This window comes from Giraffa tippelskirchi, chromosome 4, assembly GCF_054371585.1.
Source record: "Giraffa tippelskirchi isolate mGirTip1 chromosome 4, T2T-mGirTip1v1.2.pri, whole genome shotgun sequence".
Classification (NCBI taxonomy): Eukaryota; Metazoa; Chordata; class Mammalia; order Artiodactyla; family Giraffidae; genus Giraffa; species Giraffa tippelskirchi.
In genome coordinates, this window is record NC_137278.1 from 147,687,751 (window position 1) to 147,711,937 (window position 24,187).

At 41.2% G+C, this 24,187-nt stretch overlaps 1 protein-coding gene across 2 annotated transcripts in view; it reads right to left on the reverse strand.

Annotated features, from left to right (window-relative positions):
• The window catches only part of HMGA2 (high mobility group AT-hook 2), a 146,723-nt gene that overhangs the window by 74,281 nt on the left and 48,255 nt on the right, over window positions 1-24,187 (reverse strand). The window contains exon 4 of one of the 2 annotated variants that reach the window (XM_081588838.1): window positions 7,192-7,335. The exons of the other annotated variant lie outside the window; for it this stretch is intronic. Within the exon in view, the coding sequence (XP_081444964.1) occupies window positions 7,192-7,335 (144 nt within the window). The remainder of the gene's footprint in view (window positions 1-7,191; window positions 7,336-24,187) is intronic. 2 annotated transcript variants of the gene reach the window in all.

The window sequence follows — 24,187 nt, forward strand, 5'->3', positions numbered from 1 at the left end:
GATCAGAGAAGTGGCTTCCGGGGTTTCATAGCCAAGGAAGGCCAAGCTTAGGCTGGAGCCCAGCCTAGCGGTCCTGCCTCTGCCCTCTCTACTCTGATTCTGCAGCCCATATGTGGAGGAGCCAGAAACTACTCTTCTGCCGTCTTGAGCTTTTAAATGTTTAAGCCACTCTCTTAACTATACAGTCCCTAGTTTCTATAGTGTTAGTCGCTCAGTTGCGTCCAACTCTTTGCGACCCCATAGACTGTAATCTACCACTGTTCCCTAAATGAACACAGTGCCACTTTCAACCACATGTTTTATTAAAGTATGCATCAGCCAGATTAACATCCATCGAACCAACCTTCACAGCTATGGCCACAGAACCACCACCCCCTCAAGCCCAACAGTCATCTCCAAATTCTGCTCTAGGGTCACAGAGGGAACTGGGAGAGAGCAAGGAGAAAAACATTATTATAGCTCAACATCATGAATCACTACTGATGGAACCACCTAAAGTTTATCCCCTACTTACATCTGCATTTCTTTGTGTTCATTCATTGTTGTGGTTAACTACAGATTAATTGCCTTGCCAGTTTTCTGGCTAAATCTTCCATGAACCTAGCAAGGCTTGGCCTCTAAGAGGCAGAAACAGATTGTGAAACCAGGAAACTTCCTGCTGTAACAGTGCTTCTAAATGGGCTGTTAGGTATAAGGGTGAGCACCTCAGTGCTCTGTGATGGCCCAGATGGGTGGGATTGGGGGTGTGGGGGTTGAGCGGAAGGTCCAGGAGGGAGGGTATATATGTATATATGTAGCTGATTGGCTTCACTGTACAGCAGAAACTGACAACATTGAAAACTAACTATACTAAATGAAACAATACAGGGTTGGAAGAAGTTTCTATGCTTTGCATTAAAGACAACTTGTCCCAATGGCTGGGAAGAGGAAGACATGGAAGAGGCAGCAGAGGAAGGAGAGAAAGGCCCAATTCACATCCAAGAGTCTATAGGAGAAGCAGAAAGCGGTCCTTTCAATCTCATCCTAATCCAAGAAGGACAGCCCTCCCTGGAGTTATGGTCTACCCGAAAGCACAGTGGGAGTGGGCAACGTGGATGTTCGTAGCCCAACTAGCTAGCTAGTCTGAGTAGGTAGTATAATAAGGCTGTTAAAGAAAGATTTTCATCTTAAGAAATATAATATTTAGAATAATGCCAGGTGACAGTCTTACTCTTTGTGGCATTGGCCAAATTCCAGGAATCTATTAATGAAAGATTAAGTAGGAATTTAAAAGGACTCCAAACCAAGACCTATTAATCAGCCCATTCCTTATTTACTAATAATTAATTATGTATATATTATGTCTCAGGCATTGTGTTAAGGCCTGGACATACAAAGATAAAATAAACATGCTCTCTGTCCTACTGGAGTTGAACAGAGTGGGATAATACAATGTTTTAAGTGCTATACTTCAACAGTGGCCTGTACTTAGTAACTACTAACTTTGCAGCATAATAATTTCCAAGATTTGGCCAACTCTCACCTTGCTTAGTGTTTTTGCTGATAAAATCAACCTAGAGGAATTTGTATGATTTTGTGCTACTTAATTACTCTGTGAGTTGGTGATGTTGTTGTTGTATGGATCCATTTTTGTAGTAATTGTGGAAGAAATAAAATGAGTAAGAATTGGGGGGAGAGAGCCTGGATTTTCTTCAGTGGAGAAGACAGAAGAATTTTTCAGAGTAATAGAAGAAAATAGGTGGTCAAATAGGATAGCTCTGAAGCCATCCTGTTTTGCCTGGCTCTATCACTTATTCATCAATATTCAACTGTTGAATTCTCCAGTAGGTTACTTTACCAATCTGTGCCTTGATTTCTTCATCAGCAAAAAGGGGATGATAATAGTACCACTTCATTGAATTGTACTATTATCTGAATGGATGGTGGTTCATAGGGTAAAGTATCTGCTTGCAATGCAGGCGACACAGGTTTGATTCTAGGTCGGGAAGATCCTTTGGAAAAGGGAGTGGCTACCCACTCCAGTAGAATCCCATGAACAAAGGAGTCTGGCAGGCTATATATAGTCCATGGGGTTGCAAAGTCAGACACGACTGAGTGACTAAGCACACACACACAATCACCTACCTATGTACATATTTAAAGTCCTACTCTGATTCATTCACCATTCTGCAAAGCTGAAATATTCTGTCCTACACTTCTTTGGCTTCGTGTACTGGGTTTTCAGGTAGCATTCTTGGAATGGAAACTCTTTAAAGTACTCATCTCTTTTTATCTGTGTGTATTGATAGTTATTTACTACTCATGTTTTGGGCTGGCGAAAAGTTACAGCTTATTAAAAAACCCAAACAAACTTTTTGGCCAACCCAACAGGTATAGAACAGGTTGTCGGAACATCTCTAGCGCATCTAAGATTATTTTGTTGGGAAAGAGAAGGAACAAATGCCAGTTAACAAGGCAGCTTGTAGTGCACTGAGGATTGTTTGATCTGTTGAAAGAAAAGCCCTTTTTCCTTCTTGGAACTTGAGGGGGAAAAGAAAAAAACAATGGTGATACTGTATTAATTACAACAATAAATCTTACCAAAATCCAAATTAAAGAAGCCTTAAATTTCTAATTGAGATACTGGAGTTTATGTAACAAGAATAATAAAAAAAAAGTTTAGGAGATTAAAATGGGCACATTTAATATTTCTTTTAAGAAATGTTTAATACTTTGGCTATTTTGGTGTAGACTGGAGTAGGGTGCCAGTAGAATTCAGTAGTATAATAAAACAAGATATCAAGTGTGTAGTCCTTGCTAGTATGCACGTGGAGGGCAGCTCACCACTGGTAGAAAGAACACAGACTCTGAAGTCAGATAAGCTGGGCTGAGTGCATCTCTAAAGGAATGTTGGTCCATGGTTCCTTGAGTCATCTTTGCTAAAAATTGTGTGAGATAATTTGATCCAAATGTCTAGTGCTCTGAGACACTCTATATATACTGGTGAAAAAATCAATGAGTGAAAGATGTAAACAACATATTATTCAGTGTTTTCTTTTTATGAAAATAATCTGTGCCTCCCTAACTCATGCATGACATCTTATGCCCCTAAACCATTATGGAAAATGTTATTAATAACCTCAGAAAAAACAACTACTATTTCTAGTAGTCTTTGTGAAGGGGTGTATGTATGTGTCTGTGTAAGTGGGAGAGATCAAGAAGCAGCCATCCAAAAGTCAAAAAATGCCTTGTGGGGGTCAAATGCAAGGAAGGCACAATTAAAATAATAAATTAAAAAAAATTTTTTTTGAAGCTTATCTGTATCAGGTTGTATTGTGTATATATCTTACTAGAGAGGCCCCAGGGATTAAACTCCAGGAAATCTTCACTGTTCAATTATTTTAATTATAAAAGTTAAGATCTGCCTATGGTTCTTAAAAACTTTTAGAACTGCACAGAGTCCAAGTATAAAATATCTTTCTTAATATTCTTCCATAGGGTGATTCACTGGAACTCCACCTTTAAAAAGAAAAGTTAAGATTTTCATTGCTTTCATTGAGCTGGCCTTAGAAGATGTCATCAAACTTCCGTTTTTGGAACTCCCCACTAAAATAACACTGATTGCACAGGGACCATTTGTGTAATGAGCTCTTTATAGAAAAGGCATCACTTAAATCGCCAAATAAATAGCGTGAGGTAATTGGCCTTCTATAATTCTGGGCCATGAGAAACAGGCATTACTTTCTAAATGAGCTCAAAGTCATTAAAAATCACAAGAATTGCACAACCTGACCTATTGGTCAAGAGAGTCTTTGCTTACTTATTAAGGGGTACAGGAGGAAGGCAGTGCATGAAACAGGAAATGAGGAATTCAATGGACTGTGCCTTCAAAAAGCGAGAATGTGTTCCAGATAAGGCAGAGAGTGAAAGTGACCACTGCCAGTTGGCTCTTGGTTGGCAAACTGAGAAGCTCAGTCTGGAAATTTTACTAGAATTCAATGGTATGCCCTGGTTGGATATCTGCCTCCTTCCCCAAATACCTCTGTGTTGTCTTCTAGCCAATGCGCTTCTCAGCAATTCCCTGCAAGAATGATGACTCAAAAGAAACCCCCCATCAGGAGGAGGAAACAGGGACTAAGGATGCCAGAGAATCTTTAACCTTCAGTGAACCGTCAGCTTGAAAACAGTTTGAATTCCTTGCAGCATTGTAACTCATAAAAAACCGCACTCGTTCTAGTCAATGAATCATTTTTAAGAATGGTAACAACAGAGTAACAAAGATATTTACATAAGCCAAGTTTAAGTTGTCTGATCTTTTAACCCAGTAATTCGGTTTTTTTAAAAGACATTTTCATAGTATAGATATTTGATATCATCAGGTCAAATTTTAAGATAATTTTGAAAATGCGGCTCTCAATTTATAATCAATAGTTACAATACAAATCTTTACATATCATTGTTGTGATTATTATTTGAAGCAAGAAATTATTTGAGGTGGTGGCCTTGACATTATTTTTTAACAAGGAAATTGGGTTATTTAAAGTGTACTGTGTGTGTGTGCGTGCGTGCGTGCGTGCTCAGCCGTGTCTGACTCTTTGTGACTCCATGGACTGTAGCCCATCAGCCTCCTCTGTCCATGGGATCTTTCCAGGCAAGAATACTGGAGTGGGTTGCCATTTCCTCCTCCAGGAGACCTTTCCGACTAAGGGATTGAACCTGCGTCTCCTCCGTTGGCAGGAGGAGTCTTTACCACTGAGCCACCTGGGAAGCCCAGAGTGTACTGTAAGGTACATGAATGCTTCTGCTGCCTCAAAGAAAACTTTGTTCCAACATGTTATTTATTCCCAGGGACTGTACACATTCCAGATGACATCACCAGGGCTGCTAGTGCAGAAGAAAATAAGCAAATGAGACACACATTGGCTCATGTGGCAAATCACCGGGTTTGCAAAATGGAAAAGAACAAAAACGGGGAGGGAAAACATTTTGTTTTCAATCTACAAGGATATTAATAAAACTCAAACCCAGCATTCTGTGGCTACATTTCCCAGGAAGAGGAGTCTTTTCTGGCCAAAAGAACATAACAACAAACTTTTGTATCTGAGAAATATGTATCTCATGATGTCATTTAAAAACCCACTATTTACCATGACTAGGACCGAAAACATGTTTCTTTGAAACTTGGACACCAAGAAAAAAATTGAGGGCAAATTATACCTAAAATAATCTGCAGTTCAGAGTAAATCAATTCAATGAGTGTAATTTGATGCATTATATGTCACAGTTTAAAGTCAAAAGCTGCTCTAGATAAAATTCGAAGGATAAAATAAACAGTAAGTCACCACTTACTAAAGAGAGGATGAAGTAAATGAAATATGAAAGTTTCTTAAGAGCCCTTCTAAGTAAATGCAATTTATAGACATCAGTGAGAAATGAAAAAAGCAAACTTTATAACACTGAATACCAATTAAAAATAGAATAAGCTGAAGGCTCATTATGATTGAAAACTTAATGGATATAATTATTAGCAAATTTGTTGGGAAATCATCAATGATTAAAAGTATTAGTTAACACTGTGTGTCAGGAACAATCTGGAGCACTTTACAAAATTAACTCATTTAATGCTCTTAACAATCTATTATAATAATATGATGATCCCATTACAATTCCCATTTTGTGGCTGAAGTAATTAAGGCTCAGAGAGCTTAAGAAAATTGTCCAAGGCCACACAGGTAGTGATTATTAGCACATAGTAATCTCGATGAGGCTAACCAGCAAAATTTCAAAGATACCGATAAATATTGAGAACTTGGAGGCATAATTCCACTAGAACATAAAAATTTTTGATAGAGAAATTTCCCTTAGTAAAGTAATAATGCTGAGATATCCAGATGGCTTACCTTGGGGATATAAGTTATTATAATATGCATAAACACAGTCTTTCTTGAAATAAAGGCCAGCACAAATAAAGTGTACCATTTGCTTCTGACAACAAAAGGAGATACACCAGTGCATTGATACTTATCAGGATTAAACAATTAAACTTATCAGGATCAACTGGGCAGGCATAATTTCGTAAAAATGTTCCTTTTTCCTTAGAGTCACTGGGCTTGCACATATATCAAAATACCACATGACAGTTTTTCCCAGTTTTTAATCCCTTTCTGAATTCTGTAACTTGAAAGACACATATATACCAAAAAAGAAAAAAAAAAAAAAAGAAAGAAAGGCAACTGTTCCTTTGATTTTAATAGGGTAGAATTTATTTGGAAAGTAAGATTCCTTATTATAAACTGTACCTCTTTCTGGAAACATTTAGAATTTTGAAAGAAATAGCCTTGGCAAGAATGTAGTACAGTCCTAAATTTACAGGGGAAAAAAAAAACGGTGGGCCATAGAGATTCAGGTTAGAAGTAAGGTTACCATTAAGAGGAAAGCAGGGCATGCCACACTGGCTAAGCTAAGAGCACAGGAGCGTTTACTAGCTGCGTGATCATGGGTGAGTTCTTTAACTTCTTCAAGCCTCACTTTTCTCATCGCAAAACAGGGAAATATTTCCTGGGGCTGTTGTGGAAATGAAGTGTGATTACAAATACAGTGTGCTTTTGCACAATACCCGACACGCCAATGCGGACTCAGTACATGGTCACTGTTCTTATATTGTGATCCCTAACCGATTCCTAACCAGCTGGTATCAGAACTTGATGTAAAGCACTTTGGGAATTAAGTGTTGTTAGAAGTGAAGGGAAGCTGGTTCCTAATTCCTTCCTTACACCTGGGCCTAAGGGGGCAAAATCATCTATCATTAGTCTTTTCTGCAAAATGCAGTATTATTCACCACTTCCTCCCTTCTTTTACCCCTAGAGCAATTCCTCAGCTTTTAGGAAGCATTTTTCAGTCAGAATGTAACTTCGAAGCCGACTATTCTAAACTCTCAGTCAGGAAGGTTCAGAATTGGCTTTCACAAAGGGGATAAACCCTGCATTCAGGAAGTCTGCTGCTGCTGCTGCTGCTGCTAAGTCGTTTCAGTCATGTCCGACTCTGTGCAACCCCATAGACAGCAGCCCACCAGGCTCCCCTGTCCCTGGGATTCTCTAGGCAAGAACAATGGAGTGGGTTGCCATTTCCTTCTCCATTGCATGAAAGTGAAAAGTGAAAGTGAAGTCGCTCAGTCGTGTCCGAATCTTCGAGACCCCACCGACTGCAGCCTACCAGGCTTCTCCATCCATGGGATTTTCCAGGCAAGAGTACTGGAGTGGGGTGCCATCGCCTTCTCTGTTCAGGAAGTCTGACCGGCAACAATTCCAGGGCTCTCACATTACCCGCTTCCTCCTCGTTATTACAGTTGGGCTCTTCCTGGAAGGGGGAGTCTGCTGTTTGATTAAACATTCCAATCACATCAACACTGAGCAAAATCACAAAATCAGCCTGGTCTTAATCAAATGTGCTTACCTCTCCTCGGGAAAGGCCTTCAAATTATAAAACATTTCACAGGTCAGATATGTAGGAACAATTCCCTATCTCTCTTTCCTGCTTCAGTGGCATCTCAAGTCCCCAATCATAGGAGACCAGCCAACGTGTACTGAGCACTTCCTAATGGGCAGGCACGCCACCAAGTGCTTTTGCTTACACTTCCTCATTTAATTTTCAGAGCGACTCGTAGGGGGAGGGAGGGTCTAGTCTCATCCCCATTTTACAGATGAGATGACTGAGGTCAGGGAGACTAAGTAAGTTGTCCAGGGCTACACTGTCAACCCCAGAGCTACTAAAATCCAACAGCGGTGTGGATAGGTCCTCAGGAGACCTGGTTCAGCCACTGCCCAGATATTGCTACTTTCTCTCTTGGCCTCAGTTTCCCCTCTTGGAGACGATGTGGCCACTCTGAAAGTTCCCTTCTAGCCTGACATTCCACAGCCTGCTGCTGCTGCTGGCGGGCTTCTTTGTTTCCACGCTCAGCTGCTCTGGCCGGGGCCTCCCCCGGCTCTGCCCTGTTTTGTTTTTGCTGCTGGACCTACTACAGACGCACTCCTGGCAGCGCAGCCCGGAGCACAGCCGAGGAGGCTTCCTCTTTCGCTCAGTTCCTGGCCGCTTTAGTATGAACAGAAAAGGTGGGCAGGGGCCAACTGGCAGAAGCCACAGAAATAGCAGCACATGATTCTCCTACGAGCAGCAGAAAGGTCGGCACGCAGGACCCCGCCATCTGCTGAGCTCTCTCATTGACTAAGGTTGCTCTTGGCACGCAGAGCCACCTGGGGTTTCCACGCTCGTTTCCCTCCGGTCAGAGTAGACAGCTTTGTTGATAGACAACTTGGAGGGGATGCTGCGTGGTCCCGTGCTAGCAACCAGCCAGGGACAGGAGATGGACAGCTTTAACTGCAAAGCCACACAGGAACACCCCCCTGCCACACGCACACACATCTGAATCTCTCATTCTGCAGACTGCAACCTCCTGGGGAGGTCCTCCCTGGGTCCAGGCCACCTCTGAGCACATAGGAAAAGGTGTGCAGTTCAAGGATGTGTAAGCGGCAGTGACTCAGTCACCCCAGTACTGGTGGGAAAGGCGGGTTCCCCGGATTAGCAGGCTCCCTCCACCGGCACCGCGTCCTCATTAGCTATTGCCTGCAGGGATTGCATGCTGGGCTGTCTGCAGCACAGTTTCTCCTCTCCCCGTCATCCTCCCCCACTCTCTCCCTCTCTCTCTCTCTTTGAGTCTAGGACAATACTCAGGCCAGGACAGTTCCAGTCATAACTGGATCTTTCCATGACTTGGTAGCACACAGGAGGATTTGCTGGAGTGGTGTTTTGTTTTGTTTTGTTTCACTACTATTAAGCAAGATTGCTTCATAATCCTTTAAGTGTTTTGTAGCCAAGTTTTATTTACATATCCTGGCCAGCAAGCACGTGATTAACCCAAGGATGTCACGGAGGGAAGGCAAATGCTACATCTGAACAAAATCGGATGCCGTTTCGGTGAGGAGACAGACACAGCTGAGCTGTCCAAAGGAACAACCGTCTCTCGGGCCAACACTACACAAAACTCTCCGAGCCTGGAGACCCTCAGGGACCAGAAGGAGCTGCTGAGGTAGGGGCTCAGATGCACGTGATTCTGATTCCAATTCCTCTCTCTTTCTTTCACTCTCTCCACTCTGGGGGCACAGTGTTAGGAAAGCCGGATGCCCAAAGCATCTAATACATGTGAATGGTGGTAAGCTGTCTGTCCGTTTATCACAAGGATACTCTTATGACGTGGGGTCTTCCTACAATGTACACACCACCTAGAAAACAAGCTGCACTGGCGTTGACAGGAAGGAATTCTTTCAATCAATGTTTATGGAGTGGCTTGATGTGAAAGAATCATGCTAGGAACAATCAAAGAGCTTTTCATATCTTTTACCCCATGATAAAGATAATTAGAGCTGGTTATGACCATTCTTATTTCTCAAAAATATATCCAGTGATCAGTCTACCAGAAGGTTAAGTGGATGCTGATTTATCAGTGAAATTTTTTAACAAGTAAAAGAAACTTAAAAGAAACTTAAACCCTGGGACCTAGATTCCTTGGTCTCTTCACTAATGAGAAATCCTTAAACATTAAAATAAGCATTTCCCAGGAGGTATTAATGAGGTCTTGACTCTATATAGTCTGTGTGTGCGAGCATGCTCAGTCGCATTAGATTCTTTGTGACTTCCATGGACTGAAGCCCACCAGGCTCCACTGACCATGGGGTTTTCCAGGGACGAATCCTGGAGTGGGTTACATTTCCTACTCCAGAGGATCTTTCTGACCCAGGGATCAAATCCACATCTCCTGCGTCTCTTGCAGTGGCAGGAGGATTCTTTACCACTGAGCCATCTCAGAAACAGCAACCTCCTATTTCTAACTGTCATCCCTCCACACTGCCTAGATAATGCAACTTTAAAACAAGTAATTTATCATCTCTGATTATACATTTTATTATCTTTAATACAAAGGGACTGTGTTAAGGATTTTTAATTTCTCATCTAGCTTAAAAACCATGTATTTGTTTAATGAAAGACTATTAACACTGTTAACGGCTGTTTTTATTTTAACCTTTAAATACAAAGGCTGCATAGCACAAAAAAAGATCATGTTGCCATAACCTCCTAGAGAAATATTTTTGCAAAAATTTCCTTGCTCTTCTTGGAAGAAAAAAATATCACGCCATCAGGCTCTGTGAATGAGAAGATGCCAGTGATACAGGGCAGAAGATAGTGGTTTTATTTGTTTGCTCCTAACGGGCAGGGCTCTGAAGGCACTAGGTTCTTCCCCGTGGAAAATGTGTTTGCCTCTAATATTCTCTCTTGTGATCGGGAGTCCATGTCAAAGGTTTGTGAATGGATTTTAGAATGTGCAAGTGGCACCTCCCATCGTTAGCTGTCTACATTTTTTTATAACCACTTGCATACTTTTGGTCAACCACTGTAAAATAAACAGTCCTTCCCAAATGTTTTTGTTTTCTTTGACAGCACAGCAATAATTCACTTGGAATGCTGTAGAATAGAAGAGCACTTTAATGCTGTTCTAAGGCTGGCTTTTTATGATTTCTATTCATCAAGTTGTTTTTAAGTTAAAAGATGCCAGAATGAAAAGAGCCTAAAAGAGCATAGTCTGGAGATGTACTAGGCTTATCTCGTCTCTTCCTATCCCTTCAAAACATACATATGTACCATATACGTGATAATCACACATGCGCACATGCATAAATTGATGTGTATACACATATTCAAAACAGATATGAAAAACAATATTCATCGAAAGCGTTGGCTGTTTTTGCTTTTGCACTTGTACTTTTGTTTCATGCTTGAAAAGTATAATATCTCAGTGAAGGTTTGGATTTGTGTTCATGAAAATGAAGGTGGAAATTAATATTTACTCCTGCCTAGAAAATGTTTTAGGAAAAAATGTCCCTAACACACTCTTGGTTTATTTGGTTAAATACTTTTAATCTCTTTTCTCCAGACACGCACATACTAAAGAAAGAGTTTAGAAGAAATAAATAGTTTGGCCAAGAGAGCTTTCTTTTCTTTTTTGAGGGGCTGGGAGGATGATCATCTCAGATGTATGTAGCAGAATAAGATATATATCTGTGTGTCAAAATGGAAGGATGGGAGTTAACTTGAGAATGGTGCAGTTTCTGTGTACCACCATATGGATTAGCTTTATATGGGACAACTCTGGAGGTAACCAATCGGAGATTGGGCAGCGATCTATTTTCATCTTAACCATCTTCTTCTCTGAGAAACCTGTTCCTACTCTGCACACCACGGCTCTTCAACTGTGATCTATGACAAGCATGGGTAAGTCTTGTGTTGAGGTGAATTTCAGAGGCGGGGAGTTTATCAGCTGAGCCATCTTACCTGCATTCTTTGCAAATGATTTGAGCCCTGGAAGCCGGGCCTAGCTTTGGGCTTCTCCAGCAGAGAGCAGTGAAACACTGTCAATAAACTTAATTCTGGAAGCCAGAGTAGCTTCTGAGCTAAGAGAAAAGGCAGAAGCAGAACTGGCAGGCTCATCAGATTGTAAGGAATGGGAGGATCTGGGCTTGTAGATTTTCAAAGCTGGATGTGTGTTAGAGGTTTGATGCCGATGTGGACAGCATTGCATATATTTAGACATTTAAATATTAGTCAAAAAATAGCACTTCAGAGCAAGACAGATGACCCACACACAATGTGTATGCCTTCCAAAACTAGTCTCTCACTTTAATCATGCAATCACTGTATTATCATACATTTATTAGGTCACTTCCATTTGCATTCAGTATTATCACAATGTCAACCTTCAGTCTTATTCTCTGACCACCTACCTTGGCAGTTCTTCTAGCATTCCTTGTTCACACCACAGTAATTGCCTGGCAAATCAAGTGCCAGAAGGAGTTTGTACACACGCATTCTACAGGAAACGTGGTTGCAAGAGCCGTTTTAAGAAGCTGTGGCTCCAGTTCAACATGAGGTTCCTAGTGGGGATGTGTGAATGATGCTTCCAGGTGAAGGGATTTACGACAGGACCCATGAACTTGTTAACAGTACCACACAAAAATGCTCAACTCCCTGGACACCAGCCCTTGGCTGGGGTGCGAATTGGTTCTTCTCCTTTCAATCAACAAAAGCTGATGACAGAGAATATTAGTGAATGGACTGTGTTTGTGCTAAGCTGCTCTCAAAGAAAACCTCTGTTTTCACACAGGAAGTATGAGCACTAAGGATCCCACGAGGTGGTTTATATGATCTGACCTGTTACTTTTCTTGGATAAAAAGAAGTTTAATCCATTCTATGTTTTCTGAAGCAAAGTTATCAGAGAGATTATTCTGCAAAGATCTTAAAAAAATAAAAATAAAAACAGCAGGCAGATCATGCATTTGCTCTGTGGAAACAGGAGGTAATATCCTGTGTATACATCAGTGGCTCTATGAGTTGCTATTCTAAAACGTTCTACTCTCTTCAAGTGCTGGCCTCAGATGGCAGCCTGTGCAGGCTGCCAAAATACTAAGTGAGGCATGGGGCGCTACACATCAAAGGGGAGAGGTCGGCATGGCAGCACGCCTGAAAAACACGCTCTACAAAGGATGAACTTCGAAGAGACCGGCTCACATCAAAAGTCACCGCGTGTTTTACATTCCCCAGTGCCCAGGGTCATTTTACCTTCCACTGGCAGCTCTTCTTAGCCAGTCTAGCTCCCATTTCTGGAAGGAAAACTCTCTCTTCTTCTTTACTCCTCCTGAAGCCCCTCTCCCGTCCCATCCCAGCAAAAAAGAGACACCTCACAACCAGAAAACGACTTCCGGGGTGCACCCAGAGCTGCACACCTCAGGGTGAGGCTTCCTGGGGCAGGAGAAGGCGGCGAGGCAGCTCTGCTTGGGAAAGTGTGCAGCCTTGCTGCTCCACGTCAACGTTCCACCCCCTCGGCCTTTCCCAAGGTCTCAGTGAGAAAATTCTTTTTTTTTCTTTTTCTTTTTTTTTTGGTTCTTATCAGTTCAAACAAGAACAATGAATTCCTCAAGCCCACAAGAATGTGACAAGGTGTCAACAAAGCCGACCAGGAAGGTGATGTATGGCCCGTGAGCTGCAGCTCCCATAAATCACATCACAAACCAGAGCTACAAAGAACGAGCCTTGCAAGTGGAGTGCAAAGGGCCAGCTCCCTGCACCCTCCAACAGGCACCCCCACACCCCACCTCTCCCACTGGCCTCGCTGGAGCACACCTGTCACCCCTACACCAACAAACTGGCCTACTCAAGGGTTAAGTTCTTTTCCTTCTGTGGCCAACACGGCTCGTACATGGGGAGCACTGTATAATTTAATGTGCTTCAGAGACATGGGTTGATATGGCTTTGTTGAGGGCTGTCTGGAAAGTTCGACGTGAACCCCCAACTTCAAAGGTTTATAAATGACAAAAGTATTTGTTCTTCAGTTGAAATTTGATTTAGAAAGTTTGGCTTTGGTGGTGAAATGATTTTATGGTTTTCAAAAATCAAATGTCAGGAATGGTTTTGCCTGCTTTGTAAATGATACAAAGAGAAATTGAGAATTACCCAGATAGCATCCTTTTTTGGGTCCCTAGGATGTGGCTTTCTTGAAAGAAAAACTAGACGTATAATTGTATACAGATCAAAATTAGGAGAGGAATGGGACTATTTGACATTGCCTTCTGCAAAGTAACTTATTGGCAAATAAAGAATTATCAAAGAAGATATTTTCCATCACTTTTTAAACATATCTGATTTATATTTGACACCATGATTTGGGAGTGAGTATACTAATGGGCTTCCCTGGTGGCTCAGACTGTAAAGAATCTGCCTGTAATGCAGTGGGAGACCTGGGTTCAATCCCTGGATTGAGAAGATCTCCTGGAGGAGGGCATGGCGATCCACTCCATATTCTTGCCTAGAGAATCCCCATGGACAGAAGAGGCTGGTGGGCTACAGTCCATGGGTCGAAAAGAGTTGGACACGGCTAAGCAACTAAGCACAGCACGGCACATCTCCTGAAAATATTTAAATACAATATTTGATGAATTTTGAGGAAAATTCATAGAATTCATTCTATGAAAAACATTTTACAGAGTTTCTGTTTTATGGGGGGGGGGAAGTGTCTTAAATACATACTTAATCAACAGACCAGCTCAGCTAAGGTGAATTATTTATAAACATGTATTAAAATGATCTATAGTTGCTACATTCTTATACAGCAAGTAGTTTAGGGAAAAAAGAAAGAATTTCTAAAGGAACAGTGTTATTGAAAAACATGAAGAAATTATAAAAGAATAAACGGAGGCCAGGGGCAGCCTAGTTGAACCATAGTTCTATCGCTTCCGTCCAACCATTTTTTAAAAATCAAAGCGTTTAAAAATAGCTGGAGTGGTGATGAGCTCTTTCTCTGCTGACTAACCTTGCTCATTTCTTAAGACAGTGAAAATAATTCAAAAGAAAAGCAAATTTTAAAAAAGAAAGTCACTGCTATCACACTGGTAGTTCCACCTCAGAGAGAATGGACTTATAACTGAAATAAGCCTTGGTATTTTAAAAAAAAACAAAACGTACTGTGATTTAAATAAGGAATTCTCTGCAAGCCAGTGTGATGGTTGAAATAATAAACTGAGGTTGTTATAAATGACGTGGTCTTCGAGATTATGTCAATAGGTCAACTTGGAATAATACCATTTACTCATTTAAGAACATACAGCTACTCAATTACATAATGTCCATCTGGTATTACTGTCAATAAGACAACCAAAGAAGGCATGGGCTGAGCCACTCTCAATGTGTCTTCCAAGATGAGAATGGAGAAGTGAAAATTCAGTTTGGAGCTACTTTGGAATAATTACCTGCTGCATAAACCCTATTAGATATAAACATTCCTTTTTATTTTTACACATGTATAGTTTTGAAAAAGTGAAACTCACTATGGCAATAGCATCAAGCTCCATGGTACTTCTACAAGACTATTACTGGGGAAAATCCTCTTTCTGGTTGAATAAAGAGAGAAGAGAAGACAGGAGTACATGCAGACCTGTGAGATTCCAATTTGCTTGCACCGGAGAAACTTGAAGAAAGAGCTACACCTGCTTCAAAATGTGGTTATTTCCCTAAGATGGAGCTCCAAACCGGAAAAGGCGAAGAAGAGGGCCCTGGGGATGACCATTTGAAATCTCTAATATTTAAGCATACTTGTGAAAATATTAGGGGCTTCCCAGGTGGCGCTAGTAGTAATGAACCTGCCTGCCAATGCAGGAAATGTAAGAGACTGGGGTTCAATCCCTGGGTCGGGAAGATCCCCTGTTGGAGGAAATGGCAATCCACTCCAGTATTCTTGCCTGGAGAATCCCATGGACAGAGGAGCCTGACGGACTACAGTCTATGGTGTCGCAAAGAGTCGGAAATGACTGAAGGGACTTAGCATGCATGCACATGAAAATATTAACCTTTCTATACAGAAAAATATATGAATTAGAAAAATAGATGAATTAGAACATGATCATCCATTCTTTTTTTTTAAATATACTTTGCTAAGCCATAAGGAAGTTCCATGGGTAGATCTGGGCAGCCTGGTAGGTATCATGAATTGGCAAAGATCGAGTGTACACAGGTTACCTGTATTCCACTCCAATGAAGCTAGTGAGGCACCTGGAATCACCCTAAACCTCCTTCTGAAAAAGACTAAAACAACTTCTAGAAGGAACCACATCTTTAGTTGTTTTCCTTCCTATTGGAAACCTACACTTTGTTGTCTGAAACAATTTGTTTCCATTGAAAAGACAACAGTTAAAATTTCCTGAATATTTGCCTCATGTCGTTAAAGACTTTACACTTTCACCCAATGTGTCTCAGCAAGACTGACAAAGCCTTCAGTGAAGCAGCAGACTTTACAGAGCTTTAAATTATATACATTTTTATATATTTGTTACTTATATGCTTTATGTATACACTTATTATTCACATTATATATTTATTAATTTTGATTTCCAACTTGTAAAATAAAAATAAGCTTTATCTGAGATCTATGAAAAGTATTAAGGATAAATTCTTACTCTTATGTACAACTGCTGCTGCTGCTGCTGCTGCTGCTAAGTCGCTTCAGTCGTGTCCGACTCTGTGAACCCCATAGACGGCAGCCCACCAGGCTCCGCCGTCCCTGGGATTCTCCAGGCAAGAACACAGGAGTGGGTTGCCGTTTCCTTCTCCAGTGCATGAAAGGGAAAAGTGAAAGTGAAGTCGCTCAGTCGTGTCCGACTCTTAGGGACCCCATGGACTGCACCCTACCAGGCTTCACTGTCCATGGGATTTTCCAGGCAAGAGTACTGGAGTGGGGTGCCATTGCCTTCTCCAAAACTAGCTAGTGTCAAAAATAGACCAAGACCCGACTCCAGGTAAATGCAAAAAGTGAAGAAAGGACAATTGAAAAATTATTACAAATTTGCTCTGTCCCATTGTCACTTCATTCACTAAGCAAATACTTATTAAACACCCACTGTGTGCACAGAGCTATAGTAAGGTGTTATTGGTGTTTAGTCACTAAGTCGTGTGTGGCTCTTTCGAGACCCCATGGACTATAGCCCATCAGGCTCCTCTGTCCATGGAATTTCCCCAGGCAAGAATACTGGAGTGGGTTGCCATTTCCTTCTCCAGGATACAAAATGGAATCTCATTTATTATTTGCCATTAATTGGCTTACTTTAAACTGCCTTATATTATTACTTATCTTTTTATGTATATGATTTTTGAGTTCTATAAAGTAGGGACCATATGTTTAACCCCACAGGTTAACCCCATGAAGTCCTTTGTCTTTTTTTTTTGTTTCTGTTTTTGGCTGCCCTGCTCGGCATGTGGGATCTTAGTCCCCTGACCAGGGATTGAACCCGTACCCCCTATATTGAGAGCTCGGAATCTTAACCACTGGACCACTAGGGAAGCCCCTAAAGTCCCCTGTGTTTATTATTGGGCTTACAATGATAATTTCCTGAGGATGACTATAATAAAATATAACTTAGTAATGTTATAATGCTGATATTTAAATATATATGTACATATACATATATTTCATATTACACATACACACATACTTTATATGACTAATTAGACACTAACTTTCTACCAAGCTCTGTCTGTATCAGTATGAGAAATTAAACTTTAATGTATGTGACTCACTAATAATTACATTAGAAGTCTCTCCTCATCTCTTTCACTCTGGTCTGTTTAAATAAATACCAATCTTCCCACACCTGACTTCTAGAGTGACTGTATATAGCCACATACACTCAGCCTAGATTCAATACAAATTAAATATTAAGAGAAGGAAATAAACCTTTTCTGCTGATAACTGGCCTACTTGGATTTCATAGCACCATTCATTTCTAACATGCCTGGTAAATAACAGCATCCAGAGGACATGGTGTAGGTTCTGACATACAGGTTGGACACTTTCATTTCTTGGATGCTTTTTATGAGATAGATTGTGTGCTATGAACTGAAAATACAGTGTGGAAGGAGACATAGTCTTCTGTGTGAAAAAGTGTAAACAAACAATTATAGTACACTGTGAACTGTGTTCTCCTCAGGAAGTGTGCAAAACTCCTATGATGGCAAAGAAGAGGGGATAGTCATTTCGGGAGAGGGAGAACCATATTTGAACTGGGGTTTGGGAGATGTGTGAGATTTGTCCAGACGGAGACAAAGGTAAAGAATACAACAATCAGAGCGGAGGCGTGAAAGAACCAATAGAGGTTTCAGAAAGACTAGTCTTTCCGTACTAATGGGGCGAAGATTACAACCAGAAGATGATAAGAGGCACGATGAGAAACTAAGCCTAATGCCAGAAGCAACTTAAGAAATTTAAACTTTTGCCCTTGGGTGAATGGAAGCCATTGAAGGCATTTGGTCTTGGAGACAGAGCTTGCGGGAGTATTGAGGGTGGTGGAGACAGAGGACTAGAGTCAGCGGGAGAAACTAGCAGGAGACCAGTGCAAAGAGTTCAAGGGAGGGATGATGAGGGCCTGAACAAAGGAAGCAGCAGTGAGAATGGAGGAAAAGAAAACTCAAAACATATAGCATGGTAAATAAATGATAGGACTCTGTGAGTGTTGAAAATGCAGAAAGAAGGGAGTTCAGGGTGATCGGATGAGTGATGGCACACTCACGATAGCTATGGATACAGTCCTCGAAATGGAGGTAATAACCGAAACATAGATGTCAGGAGTCAACTCAGAACAGACACACCGATGAAACACAGTGGGTTTCACTTATCTCCCTGGAGACGAGAAATGTGGGAAGGGCAGGTAGAAAGAGAAGCGCCTAGCAGCTCCAAGGAGCTTTCAGAAAAAAAGAGAGCAAATGTCAGGACTAGATTTTGTTCTGGGAACCAAGGAGAGTGTGAATCAGGGAAGAATGGTCAAAGCCCAGATCATTCAAAAAAGACATCAGGATGAGGACCGAGATGCATCCCTGGGATTTGGCAGCCAGGAAGTTCCTGATGACCTGAAGTCGAGTGCTTTCCGTGGGATGAAAGGAATGGAAGCCAGATCACATTTGCCTCAGGGGTAAATGACAGACCTGACAAGGTGGGAATATTTTTCGCTTTGGGTCCTGTTGCCTCCTTGATATTTCAGAATGGCTTCAGCCTTAGGCCCTGAAAGCCCAGAAAGTGATGATGCTGAGAAGTGCAAACAAAACTGCAGAGCACAGATGGCATTAACACCCCTAACAGGAAGGTGAAATATATTGTTCATAATCCAAGGTTATTCCACTATCCCTGAGCCTTTTTGAGGAAAACTACCCGGGTAAGTCACTGGCAGAGACCACTGGAAGAGGTTTTCAAGAGATCCTAAAGGGCTTCCCCAGTGGTTCAGTGGTAAAGAATTTGCCTGCCCGTGCAGGAGACATGGGTTTGATCCCTGATCTGGGAAGATCCCCCATGCTGCGGAGCAACTAAGCCCGTGTGTCCCAACTATTGAGCCTGTGCTCTAGAGCCCGCAAGCCGCAACTACTAAGTCCATGTGCTGTAACTACTGCAGCCCGTGGGCCCTGGAGCCTGTGCTCTACAATGAAAGAGGCCACTGCAATGAGAAGCCAGCACACGGTTACTAGAGAGCAGCCCCGGCTTGCTGCAACTAGAGAAAACCTCGTGCAGCAACAAAGACCCAGTAGAGCCAAAAAATAAAAATTAAAAAGAAAGAGATCCTAAGAAGCTCATTTGACATTGTTCTGTGGAACTGACAGCCTGAGTGTGAACTAAAAATGGGATATGATTAGAAAAGGAATGCAGCTCTCTAACCTAAAGAGAAAACCATACTTTCAGGATCCCCATAGAAAAGGGATATACTAATGGATAAAACATATTCTACCTCATTATTCTTTAGCTTTGCAAATCTAGATATATATATAGAACATTCAGGATTCTCAAGAGAAGGAGGGGGAAAAAAAATCTAAAGGCAAAGGTAAAGGTTTCTTGCTTCTAATGAACTTAAACTCATTTTCCATTTGCACAGAAAAGGAAGAAAGCCATATAAATGGATTAAGAAGGCCAGAAAGACACAGTCCAGCCAGGGTTAGCAAACTTTTTCATGAAGGGCCAGAGAGTAAATATTTTAGACTTTGCAGGCCAGGTGGTCTCTGTGACAACTGTTGAACTCTGCCACTGCAGTGAGAAAGTAGTCAGAGACAGGACACAGGATGTGAACAAGTAAGAGGAACTGTATCCCAATAAAACTTGGTTTCTGTATAATGAAACTTGGTTTCTGTACCTTACTTGATTTTCACGTCTCAACATATTACCATTATTCCTTTTTTCAATTATTTAAAAATATATAAACTATTCTTTAAAAAAAATTAATTTGACTGCACTGGGTCTTAGGGCTTCTCAGGTGGCACTTGTGGTATAGAATCTGGCTGTCAGTGCAGGAGATGCAAGAGACATGGGTTCGATCCCTGGGTTGGGAAGCTCCCCTGGAGATGGAAATGACAACCTGCTCCAGTATTATTGCCTGGGAAATGCCATGGATAGAGGAGCCTGGTGGGCTACACTCCATGGGGTTGCAAAGAGTCAGATATGACTGAGAGACTGAGAAAACCGGTCTTAGTTGCTGTGTGTGGGGTCTAGTTCCCAGACTAGGGGTCGAACCTGGGCCCCCTGCACTGGGAGCTTGGAGTCTTAGCAACTGGACCACCAGGCGAGTCTTAAACCAGTCTTGGACTGCAGGTCACGCAAAAACAGGCGATGGGCTGGATTTGGACCGTGATTCACTGTTGACTCCAGTGCTAGAAAACCCTCATCCAGGTCAACCTCTTCCATCAGCCTAGATTTAGTGAATTCAAATTTATGTGTATGGAACCCACTGATCTGTAGATACCATGGAATTTATCTATTTGACAATTTACAGAAACTTGGTTTTCAGAAGTCCCAAAGTCTTTCTCACTGTGGCCCTGGGTTAAGCATTCACCTTGATGCTGAGTGCAAATTACAGTGAAGTTAGGGGCTCTGCATTCAATTCTTCATCTGTCCACCAAGTATTCACGAAGTAATAATGGTTTCTGCAGAGCTTGGGAGATATTAAACAAAGCAAAAACGCAGTCCAAATCCTCCAAAGCCTACATCTACTGGTGACAACAGACTCATGTATTGAAATAGTGATACAATAAATTCAATCAAGTTCACAGGAAGTAAAGGGAAGGGTCTCATTGCTAATATTTAGACCAGACTGGCTAGAAGGAGGTAAATCCTTTCAAGTTAATCAAAGCACGTGATTACCAGCTCCTGGCGTTAGAAAACTATAAGAATCATCTTATAAAATGCTGTGTGTGTGCTTAGTCGTTCAGTGGTGTCCAACTCTTTGCGACCCCATGGACTGCAGCCTGCCAGGCTCTTCTGTCCATGGGTATTCTCCAGGGAAGAATATTGGAGTGGGTTGCCATGCCCTCCTCCAAGGGATCTTCCCAACTCAGGGATCGAACCTAGGTCTCCCACATTGCAGGTAGATTCTTTATCATCTGATCCACCAGGGAAGCCCATATAAAATGTTAATCACCTGTATTTTAAATACCTCTTTTTAAAAATGATGTCTTAAAGGAAATGATTGTAGCAAATAATTTTAATGCATTGGTCATGAGACGATCTATGGTTATTGATATAGGCTTCTGACTGACTTTCTTTCTGAATCAAATCAGATGTATCAGTCATTCTCTTATGCTGAAGTCTTTAATAGCTTCCCATTTCCTATGATGCCTGATCTCCATGGGCATGCAGGGCATGGCCTTCATGACCTATATTATCACTTAGGCTTATTGTCTTCCTTCCCACACTATGGCCCTAATTTATACCATCCCATACAAACTATCTGCTCTCACTTGAACATGCCCTACACTTCCCTGCCCTCATTGATTTGTTCCTTCTTTTCACACAGCATGGAAGTCTCTCTCTAGGAACTTCATCTTCCAGCCATCCTATTAAAATCCCATATACTCTTTAGGGCTCAGCTTGAAGTGCCATTTATCTTCTTGATAAAACTTTCCTTATTTTACCTAGTTGGAATATAGGCCTCATTGATCTTTGTTTATGATTTACATCTTGGCAAAATTATTTACAAAATACCTACTTTATAAGGCTCTTAGAAAGCTATAATAGTAAAGCAAGATAATGTTTGCAATGCACTTAGCATAGCTCCTGGCTCATAACTGGAGTTCCAAATAGAAGTTTCAAGTGTATGCATATCTACCCTTAGATTTTAAGTTCTTAACGCTAAGGACCATATTTTATTTACTTACAAACCTATTAAGTGCTCAATAAATGTTTATTAAATCTAATTGGAATATGAGCACCACATTTTTGCAAAGCATAACCAATACGTTTAATATGAAAGCCAAGTACAAGAGAGACTGAAAATTATAAGATTTTCATATTTTCCTAATTGGGTTGGCCACATAGTGTTGAAAAATCATGGGTTTGTGAGTATGATAGATCTGGATTCTAGACTTATTTTGTTACTCCCTAACTTTTGCCAACATCCATTGGATCACAGAAAAAGCAAGAGAATTCCAGAAAAATATCTACTTCTGCTTTATTGATTATGCTAAAGCCTTTGACTATGTGGATCACACAAACTGTGGAAAATTCTTAAAGAGATGGGAATACAAGACAACCTTACCTGCCTCCTGAGAAACCTGTATGCAGGTCAAGAAGCAACGCTGAGAACCGGACATGGAACAACAGACTGGTTCCAAATCCGGAAAGGAGTACGTCAAGGCTATATATTGTCATCCTGTTTATTTAATTTATATGCAGAGTGTAGTGTTAGTCACTCAGTCTTGTTCAACTCTTTGCGACCCCAGGGACTGTAGCCCACCAGGATCCTCTGTCCATGGAATTCTCCAGGCAAGAATGCTGGAGTGGGTTGCCATTTCCTTCTCCATTATATGCAGAGTACATCATGTGAAATGTCAGGTTGGATGAAGCACAAGCTGGAATCAAGATTGCCAGGAGAAATATCAATAACCTCAGATATGCAGATGACACCACCCTTGTGGCAGAAAGTGAACAGGAACTAAAGAGCCTTTCGATGAAAGTGAAAGAGGAGAGTGAAAAAACTGGCTTAAAAACTCAACATTCAAAAAACCAAGATCATGACATCCCGTCCCATCACTTCATGGCAAATAGATGGGGAAACAGTGACAGACTTTATTTTCATGGGCTCCAAAATCACTGCAGATGGTGATTGTAGCCATGAAATTCAAAGACGCTTGCTTCTTAGAAGAAAAGCTATGACCAACCTAAAAAGTAAAATAAAGTGAAGTCGCTCAGTCGTGTCCAACTCTTTGCGACCCCATGGACTGTAGCCTACCAGGTTTCTCCGTCCATGGGATTTTCCAGGCAAGAGTACTGGAGTGGGTTGCCATTTTCTTCTCCAACCAGTATATTAAAAAGCAGAGACATTACTTTGCTGGCAAAGGTCTGTCTAGTCAAAGCTATGGTTTTTCTAGTAGTCATGTATGGATGGGAGAGTTGGATCTTAAAGCTGAGCATCGAAGAATTGATGCTTTTGAACTGTGGTGTTGGAGAAGACTCTTGAGAGTCCCTTGGACTGCAAGGAGATCCAACCAGTCCATCCTAAAGGAGATCAGTCCTGGGTGTTCACTGGAAGGACTGATGCTAAAGCTGAAACTCCAATACTTTGGCCACCTGACGCGAAGAGCTGACTCCTTAGAAAAGACCCTGATGCTGGGAAAGATCGAGGGCAGGAGGAGAAGGGGATGACAGAGGATGAGATGGCTGGATGGCATCACTGACTCAATGGACATGAGTTTTATTAGCAAGCTCCGGGAGTTGGTGAAGGCCAGGGAAGCCTGGCATGCTGCAGTCCATGGGGTCGCAAAGAGTTGGACACAACTGAGAGACAGAACTGAACTGTAATTTTCCGAAAATCAGTTTCATTTATAAAATTATGTCAATAAGGTACCCTTTGAAGGTTTATTCTGAGGCTTCTAGAATATAACCTGATATTTGGGAGTCATTTAATAAGTATAGATTATGAATATTAAGTGGGATTATGTTTAGATGCCCCATTTCCATTACTTACATTCAGAAAAGATGCTCAAATAGTATATATATACCAGAATGAAATGTGAACTGTATTTCTTGACCATTCTTGTTTTTAAATTGAAGTATAGTTGATTTACGAAGCTGTTAGTTTCTGGTATACAGCAGAATTAAATATATATATAAAATATTATATATATATATGCATATATAAAATAATGAATATATTCATATATATGAAAATTCATTTCCATATTCTTTTCCATTATGGTATATTATAGGATATTGAATACAGTTCCCTGTGCTATACTGTAGGGCCTTGTTGTTTATCTGTTTTATATATAGTAGCTTGTATCTGCTAATCCCAAACACCTAATTTATCCCACTCTGACCCCTTTCCCCTTTGGTAACCATAAGTATGTTGTTATGTCTGTGAGTCTGTTCCTATTTTGTAAACAAGTTCATTTGTATCATATTTTAGATTCCGCATATAAGTGATATCATATGGTATTTGTCTTTCCTTCTCTGACTTACTTCACTTCATATAATAATCTCTAGTGAAAGTTGCTGAGTCGTGTCTGACTCCTTGTGACCCCCATGGACTTGTAGCCTGCCAGGCTCCTTTGTCCATGGGATTATCCAGGCAAGAATACTGGCGCGGGTAG